Below are 11870 nucleotides of genomic sequence, written 5' to 3' on the forward strand. Positions count from 1 at the left end.
AGGTGCCTAGCGGACCCGACTTGGGGCCGGGATTGGGTACGAAACCCAAAACCACCTTTAATTCCTGGCTGGACTCTCCCAGAGGGTGGTCACTCTCCCGGACCGAGTCGCGAGCGCGGCGGATTGCGGTCCCCAGTATGGGGTTCGAGGAGGACCCCGCTCGGAAGGAAGCCTTGTTACTTCACCAAATGGATGAGGAACGAAAGCGGTGGCAGGAGGAGCGCCAGGGGTTGATCGATCAGATGGACACTATGCAAACTATAATGCTTGAGATGGCCAGCGCACTGGACACACTGAAGGTACAAACCCCCGCCGGCGACCCTCCGGACGGAGCTCCGGCCGCACCACCCACCCGGCCCACTGCACCGGCTCGCCGGGATTTGAAAATCACGTATGATGGGTCAGGGGACCAACTGACCTTTTTTATGGTACAAGTGGACATTTTTATGCGTGAGCAGGCCCGAACCCTCACCTCAGAAGAAGCCCAGGTTCAGTATGTGGCATCTCTTCTCCAGGGTGAAGCGGCCGCTTGGATGGTGTTACAGTATGAACTCCGCTCCCCAGTCCTGCGAAGCCTTGATGACTTCATGGTAGCACTCAGAAACCGTTTCGAGGACCCGAACTTAGGGGTGCGGGCCAAAGCCACCTTGATGCAGCTGCGCCAAGGGACTAAGTCGGTTGCGCAGTATGTGAGCGAATTTCAGTCGCTGTCAAGCAGGATTTTGGATTGGAGCGAAGCTACGCGAGTACAATGCTTCCGGGAGGGACTGAACCCGGAGTTGCAACACTGGGCCTTCATGCAAGGTAACCCCCCCCCCAATGTCGAAGGTTGGGTCCGTCACGCTGCCGACATCGAGAATCGAAGGCAGCTATTGACCCTATCCAAACAACGCACCGGGCGCGATTCCAAACCCCGGGGAGACAGACCCGGCGGCACGAGGGACTCCCGTCCTCAAGGTGGAGGGGGCCCTTCTATGGCCGAACGCCGCAAACGCTTTGAGAGCGGGGTCTGTCTCGTGTGCGGGGGAAAGGGACACTTTGCCTCCCAATGCCCGTCTTGCCCAGCCGCGGCCGAACCGGAGAAGGCCCCAACCGAGGGACAACCTCGCCACCGGAGCGGCGCAACCAGCCGTCGGAGCGCACCTCCTGCCCTGCACGCACGCACCCAAGCCGGAACCTCGTCCTCAACTGGTCCATCGGGACCAAGGATTACAAATGAAGCCTTTGACTCATCGGAGTCACGGATTACAAATACCACGTCTACTTCCTCCAGCGAGGAAGAGGATTGGGAAGTGTCGGCAAAAAACGCCGCCGGTCTGCTGTAAAGGGAGCTCCTCAGCAGACCGCTCCGAACGTTGTGCAAGGAGCTCCATTGATGGTAAGCGCACAGGAGGACAATGTGTATATTAGGGTCCACCTTTCACTGCCCAAAGGGGGTCCCGTACTAGAATTCCCCGCTCTGGTTGACTCTGGCTGCGCTCGCACCTTGATTAGCGAAGAAGCGGCCAAGAAATTGCGCGTCAGACGTAAACGTCTCCCAGACCCCCTCCGCTTCTCTCAGATGGACGGTAGTGACTTTAAGAAGGGGCCCGTTACTCACCGCACAGCCGCGGTGGTCATGGCCGTGGGGGAACATTGGGAACGACTTTACTTTACCATTGCCCCCATAGTCGCACCCGTAGTACTTGGAATGAATTGGCTGCAGGGCCACAATCCCTCCATAGACTGGGTGAAACGAACACTCACTTTCCCCAGGGACCCCTGTGAATTGCACGATAAGGACCGAGTGCTCTGCACTCCGGCAGCCGCCTTGGTGGGGTCCCCTGTATCCGCCACCCCACCACCCCAACTGCCCAACGAGTATTCCCAATTCGCCGATGTGTTTGATGTGCGGGAATGTGACGAACTACCCCCCCCCCACCGAGAGACTGACTGTGCTATTGAAATTGTGGGGGATGGCAAACTGTCCAAAGGGAAAGTTTACCCCATGAGTCCAAATGAGAAGGCGATACTGCGAGAATATTTGGACACCAACCTGGCGAGGGGTTTTATCCGCCCGTCTAAGGTGCCATACTCGGCCCCCGCTTTCTTTGTCAAGAAAAAGACGGGAGACTTGAGACTGTGTATTGACTTTCGCAGACTGAATGCTGTCACTCAGTCTAACGCTTACCCCCTCCCTCTCATTCCAGACCTTCTAGCGCAGTTGAAGGAGGGCCGAATCTTCACCAAATTGGATTTGGTGGAGGCCTATCACCGCATCCGCATAAAAGAAGGGGACGAACCTAAGACTGCCTTTTCTTGTTGTTTTGGAATGTTTGAGTATTTAGTAATGCCGTTTGGACTTTCGGGGGCTCCGAGTGTGTTCATGCAATTGATCAATGAAGTGTTACATGACTTGTTATTTCGTGGGGTGGTGGTCTTCCTGGACGATATCCTCATTTACTCGGAAACCATGGAAGAGCATGTAAAGCTAGTACGCGAAGTCCTCCAGCGGCTACGGGAGCATAAGTTGTTTGCTAAGGTTTCCAAATGCGATTTCCACCAACCCTCCATTACCTTCCTGGGCTATGTGATTTCCCATCAAGGCTTAGAAATGGACCCCGAGAAAGTGCGGGCGGTTATGGACTGGGAGCCCCCCACTACACGTAGGCAGTTGCAACAATTTTTGGGCTTTGCCAATTTTTATCGAAATTTCATTCCCAACTTTGCGCAGGTGGCCCTTCCCCTAACCTCCCTTCTGCGCACCAAGGGGAAAGGGGCAGGCGCCACTCTGCCCTCCACCCGGTTGCAATGGTCTCCGGACTGCCAGCAAGCCTTTCAGACACTTAAGCTACTCTTCTCGTCCAAACCTGTGCTGGCTCACCCGAACTGTAATAAACCTTTCATGGTTCAGGTCGATGCCTCAGACGTTGCCATGGGGGGGGGGCCCTCTTGCAGCGGGACGAAAACGGTGACTTAAAACCGTGCGCCTATTTCTCCAAAAAGTTTTCCCAGTCCGAGATTAACTGGGCCATTTGGGAGAAGGAAGCGGCTGCCGTTAAGCATGCCCTCACCATTTGGAGGCATTTTCTGGAAGGGGCGGAGACCCCTTTTGAAGTGTGTACCGACCACAAGAACCTTGAGGCTCTAAAGGGGGCTAGAAAGCTCAACACAAAACAAATTCGTTGGGCCCAATTCTTTGCTAAGTTCCGGTTTGTCCTGAAACATGTGCCCGGGAAAGAGAATGCTTTGGCTGATGCCCTCTCCCGGCTCCCCCAGTACCGTAACGACTTCGACCGGCCAGTGGACTCCCTGTTCACCCCCGAGCAGAGAGGGGACGTTCCGGGACTCGCAGTAACCACCCGGTCCCAAGCCCACCGCCAGGAAGCCCTCCCGCTCAGAGGTGTCCCAGAGGCTTTTCAGCAGCGGCTCAGGGACGCTTCTCTGAGGGAAGCAGAGCTACAGACTCTTCCCGCTGGCATGGAACAACAAGACTCTTGGTGGGTACAGGGGGGTAAACTTTACGTTCCTGAACTTCTTCGCAAAGAAGTGTTGGGAATGGTTCACGGGGCCAAACTTGCGGGGCATTTTGGGTTTGTTAAGACTTTACATTTGGTGAGACGTCAGTTTTGGTGGCCCTGCATGAGAGCCGATGTGGAACTGTACGTTCACAGCTGTCCCATCTGCGCCACGGCCAAAAAGCGGATGGGAAAGCCCCCCGGACTGTTGAAGCCTCTGGAAACGCCAACCATGCCCTGGGAAGTGATCGCTATGGATTTTATCACTGACCTACCACCCAGTCGGGGCAAAACTGTACTATGGGTGATCACTGACCTATTTTCCAAACAGGTGCACTTTGTTCCTTGTGCAGGGCTACCTTCAGCCCAAAAGTTGGCTAAATTGTTTGTAAATCACGTCCTGAAACATCATTCGGTCCCCAGGAAGGTCCTCTCTGACAGAGGAGCCCAGTTTGTTGCCAAATTTTGGAGAGCCTTCTTGAAAATCATGGGGGTAGAAGAGCAAGGACTTTCTTCTGCCTATCACCCCCAAACCGATGGTCAAACAGAGCGTGTCAATGCTGTAGTCGAATGTTATCTCCGATGTTATGTTAACTACCCAGTTAACTACTGGGTGGACCTGTTACCTTTTGCTGAATATGCCTATAACAATGCCCCCCATTCCTCCACAGGTTTCAGCCCGTTCCATGTGGTGTATGGGAAGGACTTTGGTCCTTTTGGGTCGGCCACCATCACCCCTGAGCTCGAGGGAGTTCAGGAGGTCCAGGATTGGGTGCAAGTGGTACGGTCCACTTGGCCTTGGTTACAAAAGAACCTTGAAAGGGCAAAACGTAAATATAAAGATCAGGCATCGGTCCCCGGGATGGGAACTCAAGGAGGGGGGACTAGTTTACCTCTCCACTAAAAACCTGCGTTCCCTTCGACCCTGTAAAAAGCTGAGCGACCGGTACGTGGGTCCTTTCCCCATATCCCGAGTGATCAACGATGTCACTGTGGAGTTAGAACTCCCCAAATCCCTCCGGGGGGTGCATCCTGTGTTTCACATCAGTCTGCTCAAACCCTTTGTGGCTGCACCTCATTTCCATCCCCCCCCTTAAGTCCGAGATTCCTACAGTTGTGGGGGGGGGGGGAGACACATTTGGAAGTTTCCAAGGTATTGGACTCTAAGATAAGAAAGGGTAAAGTGTTCTATTTGATTCGTTGGAAACATCTGGGTCCCGCTCATGATGAATGGGTGGCGGCTCCCCATGTGGCCGCTCCCCGCCTGGTTCGGGAGTTCCACTCCGCCTACCCCGATAAGCCTTGACCGCCTGGGCTCGGGGGAGGGGGGCCTTAAGGGGGGCAGAATGTGAGGGTCTGCATGTCTCTGTCTGTCGGTCCCCTCCCTCCCCCTGTGCTTTGAACTCGTAAAAGCAGTTCACACCTTTTGGCATTTCCTGGGTTCAGGCGCCGTATCTGTCAGGCCCTGGCTAGTATGTCTCCTCCCCAATAGATGCTTCCCCTGCTGTGCTTTGTATTCACTCCCTCTTGCCAGATTCGGCCTTGGAGACCAGATAGCCCTAACAAGCCCTCTGGGGCTGATTGATGTCTGTATTGTACCTATCTATCTTGTAGCTTCCCATAACATAGGCGTGAACTTTGATGCCCTGTAGGAGATATAACTCTGTAGCTTTGGAGTCTTGCTCACTTGTAACTTTAACTCGTGTTTGACCTACTGTCTGAAGCCTTCAATAAACTCCTTGTTTCTGTATCTAAGTCTGAGCAAGTGATTTAATGAAGTTTGCACAGTTCAGCTGGGAACTCTCACAATAGTCTTAGGTTATGAGGAATTTTTTTAGATCTACCATGGGTGAATGCTGAAGGCATCGTTTGGAATCGTGCCATACTAAATGCTCTCCTTAACCCTGGGTCCGAAAGTTCCATTAGGTAGTTTGAAAAGAACTTATTCGATTTGAATAACGGATACCATGGAGAGAACTTGGACTTTTGTATTAGGCATATATCATTATCAGGTAAACATGATATATACAGTAAGATATGGAATCGTCTCAGGTTTAAAATCTTCCACGCCAGTGACTCTTCGAACTGTACAGCCACTGAAATGGGACACAATTACAACTGTGCACTGGAGCATTCCTGTTGGTACCAAAGAAAATAAAAATAGAGGACATTTTAGAATTGGCAAATGATTAACCACTCGAGTTCACACCGTCGATCATGCCATTTGCCATCTGGATGTATTTCTCCGCAGTCTTCGTTTTCAAGATTATTTGGTTCTCCTGATGCCCAGTTGGAGTAGCCTATCATTTCACCCTTCATATTGACAAAACGGCCTTCTTGTTTGACGTCACTGATTCCTAGAACAGCATTCTTGTTCTGCCACTGGACTATTTGTTGTACCGCTCTGTTCTCCGCAGTATTCCTTGGCGAGGCAATCGTCGCACCCATTCGGGCACAGAGGGTTTTCGCGGTCTCGTAGTCACCTGTGGTGCCGTCGGTTTTGAATATTTTGTCACCAGCCATCACGCCATTGGGCATGAGGAGAACTAGAAGGAGACAGAATGGCAGAATTTCTGCATTGTTCATACTGAAAAGTGCTGAGTGCATCCATGGCAAGGGGCCATTTCAGTAGACGGGCAATGATTTTGCAACTGTGTCTACTGAACCCCCATTTCTCCATACTGTCAATGAGTCCTGGCTTTTAGCATTCCATTTCTGATTCACTAACCATTTGGCCAGCCATAGTTTACAAAACCATTAGAGGCATGCTGCGATCTTTGCCTCATACATGTTTGCCTGGCAAACATACCATTCAAAATTGGGAAGGTAATTTTGTTGCATTTCCATGCTGAGTGTGAATGGCTCTCTCAGTCATTTATGATGCCAGAACCTCATGGTCGCATCCATTATTGTATCAACCAAACCCCGCTTTTCCCTTCTTACCTTTCAGGGTCTTGTTGACTGCGGCTCGGTAAATGTTGAGTTGTGTTTGTAAGTCCCTTATTTCCTGTCTAAGGCGCTCAAGCTCTGAATGAAAAAAAAATTGCAGTCTTACTATCATACATCAAATTATAGAAGGGATTTTTAAAAAGAAGAAGCTATGAATGATCAGTGTAAGGTCTGTGGAAATTGTTCTGTGTGTTCCCTTAAAAATGTATGAAGTGTTACTTGGAAATACTGTCCTCCAAAACCATTAACCTGGTTTAAGTCTGTAGTGTAGGTAGGTGAAAGATATTGGTCTTTTAGGCTTGGCTGTTCCACTCGCTGTCACCCCTTCGATGACTCCGGGTCTTTGTGTTGATTATGTGTGCCGTTTCCCACCACCAGAGGTCGCGTCGCTCTCCCCCTGTCTTTCCCCGCATTTTGCCCGTGTTTTGAGGGACCTGTTTTATCTCGAATTTGAAAACGCGGAAAAAACGTGGGGACATGCAGGGGGAGAGCGAGGTGACCTCTGATGGAGGGAAATGGCCTGCATAATCAACACAAAGACCCAGTTATCGGAGGGGTGACTGCGAGGGAAACAGCCATGCATAAAAGACCATTCATTGTCAAAGAGGTAAGGATCTCTAGAAGACACTCTGGTGGAAAGTGTTGTCAAGTCACAGCTGACTTATGGAGACCCTGTAGGGTTTTCAAGGCAAGGGACGTTCAGAGGGGGGTTTGTCATTGCCTTCCTCTGCATACCGACCCTGAAATCCCTTGGTGGTCTCCCATCCAAATCCTAACCAAGGCCCATCTTGCTTGGCTTCCAAGATAACAGTGTTATCTGTCCCAGCAGTTTCCCAAACTGGGCCCCTGAAAGATATATTTGCATGCTTGCAAATATTTTTTTAGGTGTATATTTGGAATATTGTCAGGCCTGGTGGTCTGAATGCAAACAGGAAGGCCAGAACAAGCAGTCAGAGCCCAGTCTATATTGAATGATGACATTGCTCTGATCAAGGGCATGAGGCCAGAGTCAGTAGCTCTATAGGGCCAGGTGAAACCCTGTTGGCCTTTATATATAGCTCAGTACGGTTCCTGACTTGTCCGACTGCAATGCAGAACAGCAGAGAGCTGATGCGTTATTCTCTCTTCCAACAACCCTACCGAAGCGTGGCCGAGTTCCCCGTTTAAAAAAACCCAAGTGCCTTATAAACATCTTGCCTGTACCACACTGAGTAGTCCTCGGTGATTTTTGACAGATTATAGTCTCTCGTCTTATCCTTTCTCAGTGGGGGGCTGTGAAGATGAGTAAAATATTCTAAAGCCCTTTGTGTACTGAAAAAGTAAAGTAGAAACGGCGCATAATGATAATAATATGACTCATAGGCCTTTTATGCAGGGATGTTTCCCCACGGTCACCCCTACTGCCTGCTTTCAGGGCTTCCTTGCGATTCTGCATGCCTTTTCTGCCCATCATAGGTCGCCTCGCTCTCCCCACGTGTTTTACCTGCATTTTCCAGATTCTGGCTAAAACAGCACCAGGAAAACACCAGCAAAACAAAGCCTTGAAGCAGTCAGTGGGGGTGACCGCAGGAAAACGTCCCTGCATAAAAGACCATAGTTAGATCAGAACCCTCTATGTCCCTTTAGTGCTATGCACAAGAGCAGTGTATTTTTAATTTTTTTACTGACCTACTTGGTTAGTGTCTCTTCTTGATCTCTTTTTACGTATTGCTCTATCATCTCTTTGTGGCCCATGGATGCCGAGTGTTCCTACCCGACCCTGGACACCTAGAATGGAAGTATGGAATTCACCTGTGATGTAAGTTAACAAGCTACTTTTACATTGTGCTTTTCTCTTGGGGTTCCTGAGGTAGAAATAAATCAAACCCTGAAAGCAGAACAAATTCCCTGTCACAACCAAGTCTAGTTTGAAAATTATAGGTCTTTGGTGCCTTTTATTCTTGCTTATGGTAAGTGCTAAGTGTAAAAAAGCAACATAACGTCATCAAACACACAACAGAGTCATAGGTCAACAGAGAACTACAGGATGCTGTAGAATGGGGTGTCAAACTCATTTGTTACGAGGGTCGGATATGATATAAATGTCACTTGGTCAGACCAGGCCATGCCTTGCCAGCCCAGATCGGGAAGAAGAAGAAGAAGAATTGTTTTTTATATGCCAACTTTCTCTACCTTTTTAAAGGAGAATCAAACTGGCTTACAATCGCCTTCCCTTCCCCTCCCCACAACAGACACCTGGTGAGGTAGGTGGAGCTGAGAGAGTTCGGAGACAACTGTGACTCGCCCAAGGTCACCCAGCTGGCTTCATGTGTAGGCGTGGGGAATCAAACCCTGTTCTCCAGATTAGAGTCCACCACTCTTAACCACTACACCACACAGGGAGGGGAGGTGGTTGGCTTACGGGCTGGATAAGAGCTCCCAGGGGCCGAATGCGGTCCATGGGCCGTATGTTTAGTACCCCTGCTGTAGAACCTTAAAGACTGATTCAAAGTAGTTTAATTTTCCTGTATGTGATGTTGATATGCTTTCTAATGCACATCTGATAAAGTTACCTTTTGCTTGCAAAACTTAACAGTGTGGCTACCATGAAATAGGGCATTTCTTTACCTTGCTGCAGGGAGTGAACTGTACCAAGAAGGCAGCCCCAAAACAGAAAGTCCCTGATTTGAAAGGCCCCTCCTGCTGAAGAAGTGTTGAACTCTTGTCACTCTTAACCTCATGATACCTCACCCCACCAATCCTGCTAGCCCATATAAACTAGCAGTGAATGGTACAGATATTGGGCATGTTTGCACAGGTGTGACTAGGGTTGCCAACCTCCAGGTACTAGCTGGAGATCTGCTGTGACAACCGATCTCCTGCCAATAGAGATCGGTTGACCTGGAGAAAGGGGCCCCTTTGGCAACTGGACTCTATGACATTGAAGTCCCTCCCCTTCCCAAACCCCACCCCCCTCAGGCTCCACCCAAAAAACCTCCCACCGGTGGCAAAGAGGGACCTGGCAACTCTAGTTGTGACTGAGTTGGTACCCAGTGTGTTGGTCGCCTGCTTTCCTATTACTACAGCACCCGGAAAAAGTCGATGTCTAGAAGCTGCCTTCAGCTTTGAAACAGGGTTCATTTCTCATGAAACATCAAACCACGGCTTGTTGTTGGGGGAACAAGTCCATCCTCCTCCCCTTGAACATGCCTGGGTTAATTAATTATGTCCACATTACCATCTTTGGTCATTACGTTTGAACCACAAATGATGGTTTGTTCCCTGGCCCCTCCCAAAACCAGGATTAAGCCAGAATTCAACCCCACAGCAACGTCAAAGTATAGAAACAAACAACTCCATTGCTCTCAGTTTCATTTACAAGAAAAAGAAGCAATGAGACTGTTTTTTTTCATGTGAATGTTATTGTATTGCTAATCAACGTACATTTTGGGAAGCAAAAGACCACTACCAGTATTCCTCATCAGTGGAAAGTGCTGTCAAGTTGCAGCTGATTTAGGCTTGCCAATCTCCAGGTGGTGGCTGGAGATCTCCTGTGATGACAACTGATCTCCAGGCAACAGAGGTCAGCTCACCTGGAGAAAATGGCCACTCTTTGGCAATATATCCCATTGAAGTCCCTCCCCTCCCTAAATCCCGCCCTCCTCCGGCTCCATCTTCATAATCAACAGGTACTTCCCAACCCAGAACTGGAAGCCCTAATTTATGGTGACCCCATAGGGTTTTCAAGGCAAGACATCCTTGGTGGTCTCGCATCCAAGTACTGACCAGAGCCAACCCTGCTTAGCTTCCAAGATCTCGTGAGGTCAGGCCAGCTTGGCCTGCCAGGTTAGGACAGTTCTTTATCAGGGGATCTTGAATAAAACATATCCCTTCTGCAGTGCCCCTTCTGTTGATGAATATCATTCCAGTTCATGGGCTGCATATTGCTTCTAAGGGGTGCCAATTATACCATCAATCCTTTTCATGTGTTTACTCCCGTTAGTTGAACAGTGTGGCCCAAAATAATACAGAAGTCAGCCATCCTTCCTGTAGTGCACCAAGCGAGTAAAAGCCCGCCTCCCCTATGAAGTTTTCAGTACCTTGATTTCCATTTTCCTCTTCTGGGTTTCTTTCAGGTGGCGGACACACAACCAGTGTGCAAGCGTTTGGAACCCATCCTTTTAGAACATAACTTGTAGGGGAGCTTGTGACCTTCTGTGTTGATACACCCAGGGCTGGCAGACATAGTATTAGAAGCCGCAGCACCATTTGGATATATGGTCTGGAATCAAAAGAAGGATCAAAGGGATGTGAAGTTATGGGACTTGTAAAACTTTTGGAAGTTGTGTGCAAACCTCCGGTAATTGAAGAAAATAAAAATCTTTACATCATGTTATGATAAGTAAGTCCTGGTTTTCGGGAACCAGGCAATGTCATAAGAACATAAGAAAAGGCCCTGCTGGATCAGACCGAGGCCCATGAAGTCCAGCAGTCTGTTCACACGGTGGCCAACCAGGGGCCTCTAGGAAGCCCCCAAACAAGACGACTTGCAGCAGCACCATCCCGCCTGTGCTCCAAAGCACCTAATGTAACAGACCGGCTCCTCTGACCCTGGAGAGCACATAGCGACATTTTGAGGTCCCTCTTCTTCGTACTGCCCCTTCCCATGTTAAAGTAACGGCAGGCATTTCACATTCTACCTCATAAGCAGATGTCTTCCAGACACTGCACCATTTAAACTGCCTCTGCTTTCAAAAGAAACTTGGTTCACGCAGAAAGAACCCGTCGCCTTCACACCGATCATTTTGATTATTGAGACCTTCATTGGGATTCCCCCCTGTCTGAGGCTGAGTTAAAAAAAAACCTAGTAACTTACTGTGTCATTTTTGGGTGTTCCACAGATGTCTTAGTGAGAACAAAATTCACAGAAGTGCACTCCCCTTTATAAACTATGGATTATGTAACCAGAGCATAACGTGTTTCTTAAGTAAATCACCTTAACAATAAGCGTTGACTTTGGGGCCAGGATCCTTAAACAAGCTACCTTATTCAGTGTGGGCTGGCTGATTTCTTGTGGGACATTTCAAGAACTTGGCTTCCTGCCGTGATTTCATGGGTTCCAGTAAGGCAAAAACCACACACAAAGAAAGGCATTGTCTGGTCACGGTGAGCATGAGTGACGGGCAAGAAAGTTGTTCACGTCTGACTGAAACTAAACCGCGACGCCTTGTTAACTCATTCATATGGCAGAAAAAGTCTCCTCTGAGGTTTCTGAATAGTGGGACAAAGTTGGAGAACATTGGTAGGGCTAGTACGGGGCTAGGGGTTTCAGGTCCCTCTTCACCACTGGCAGGAGATTTTTGGGGTGGAGCCTGAGAAGGGCGGGGTTTGAGGAGGAACTTCAATGCCATAGAGTCCAATTGCCAATGTGGCCATTTTCTCCAG

General features: G+C 49.4%; 1 protein-coding gene across 1 annotated transcript; it reads right to left on the reverse strand.

Annotated features, from left to right (window-relative positions):
• Nucleotides 1-5669: 5669 nt before the first annotated feature.
• On the reverse strand, nucleotides 5670-11309 carry LOC130478151 (collectin-43-like). Its single transcript, XM_056850282.1, has 5 exons — nucleotides 11302-11309; nucleotides 10526-10707; nucleotides 8115-8213; nucleotides 6441-6524; nucleotides 5670-6043 (listed from the first exon to the last, which is right to left on the reverse strand). The coding sequence occupies exons 1-5, from the start codon at nucleotides 11307-11309 to the stop codon at nucleotides 5670-5672; spliced, it is 747 nt and encodes a 248-aa protein (XP_056706260.1).
• Between the last annotated feature and the right edge of the window lie 561 nt (nucleotides 11310-11870).

This window comes from Euleptes europaea, chromosome 5, assembly GCF_029931775.1.
Source record: "Euleptes europaea isolate rEulEur1 chromosome 5, rEulEur1.hap1, whole genome shotgun sequence".
Taxonomy (NCBI): domain Eukaryota; kingdom Metazoa; phylum Chordata; class Lepidosauria; order Squamata; family Sphaerodactylidae; genus Euleptes; species Euleptes europaea.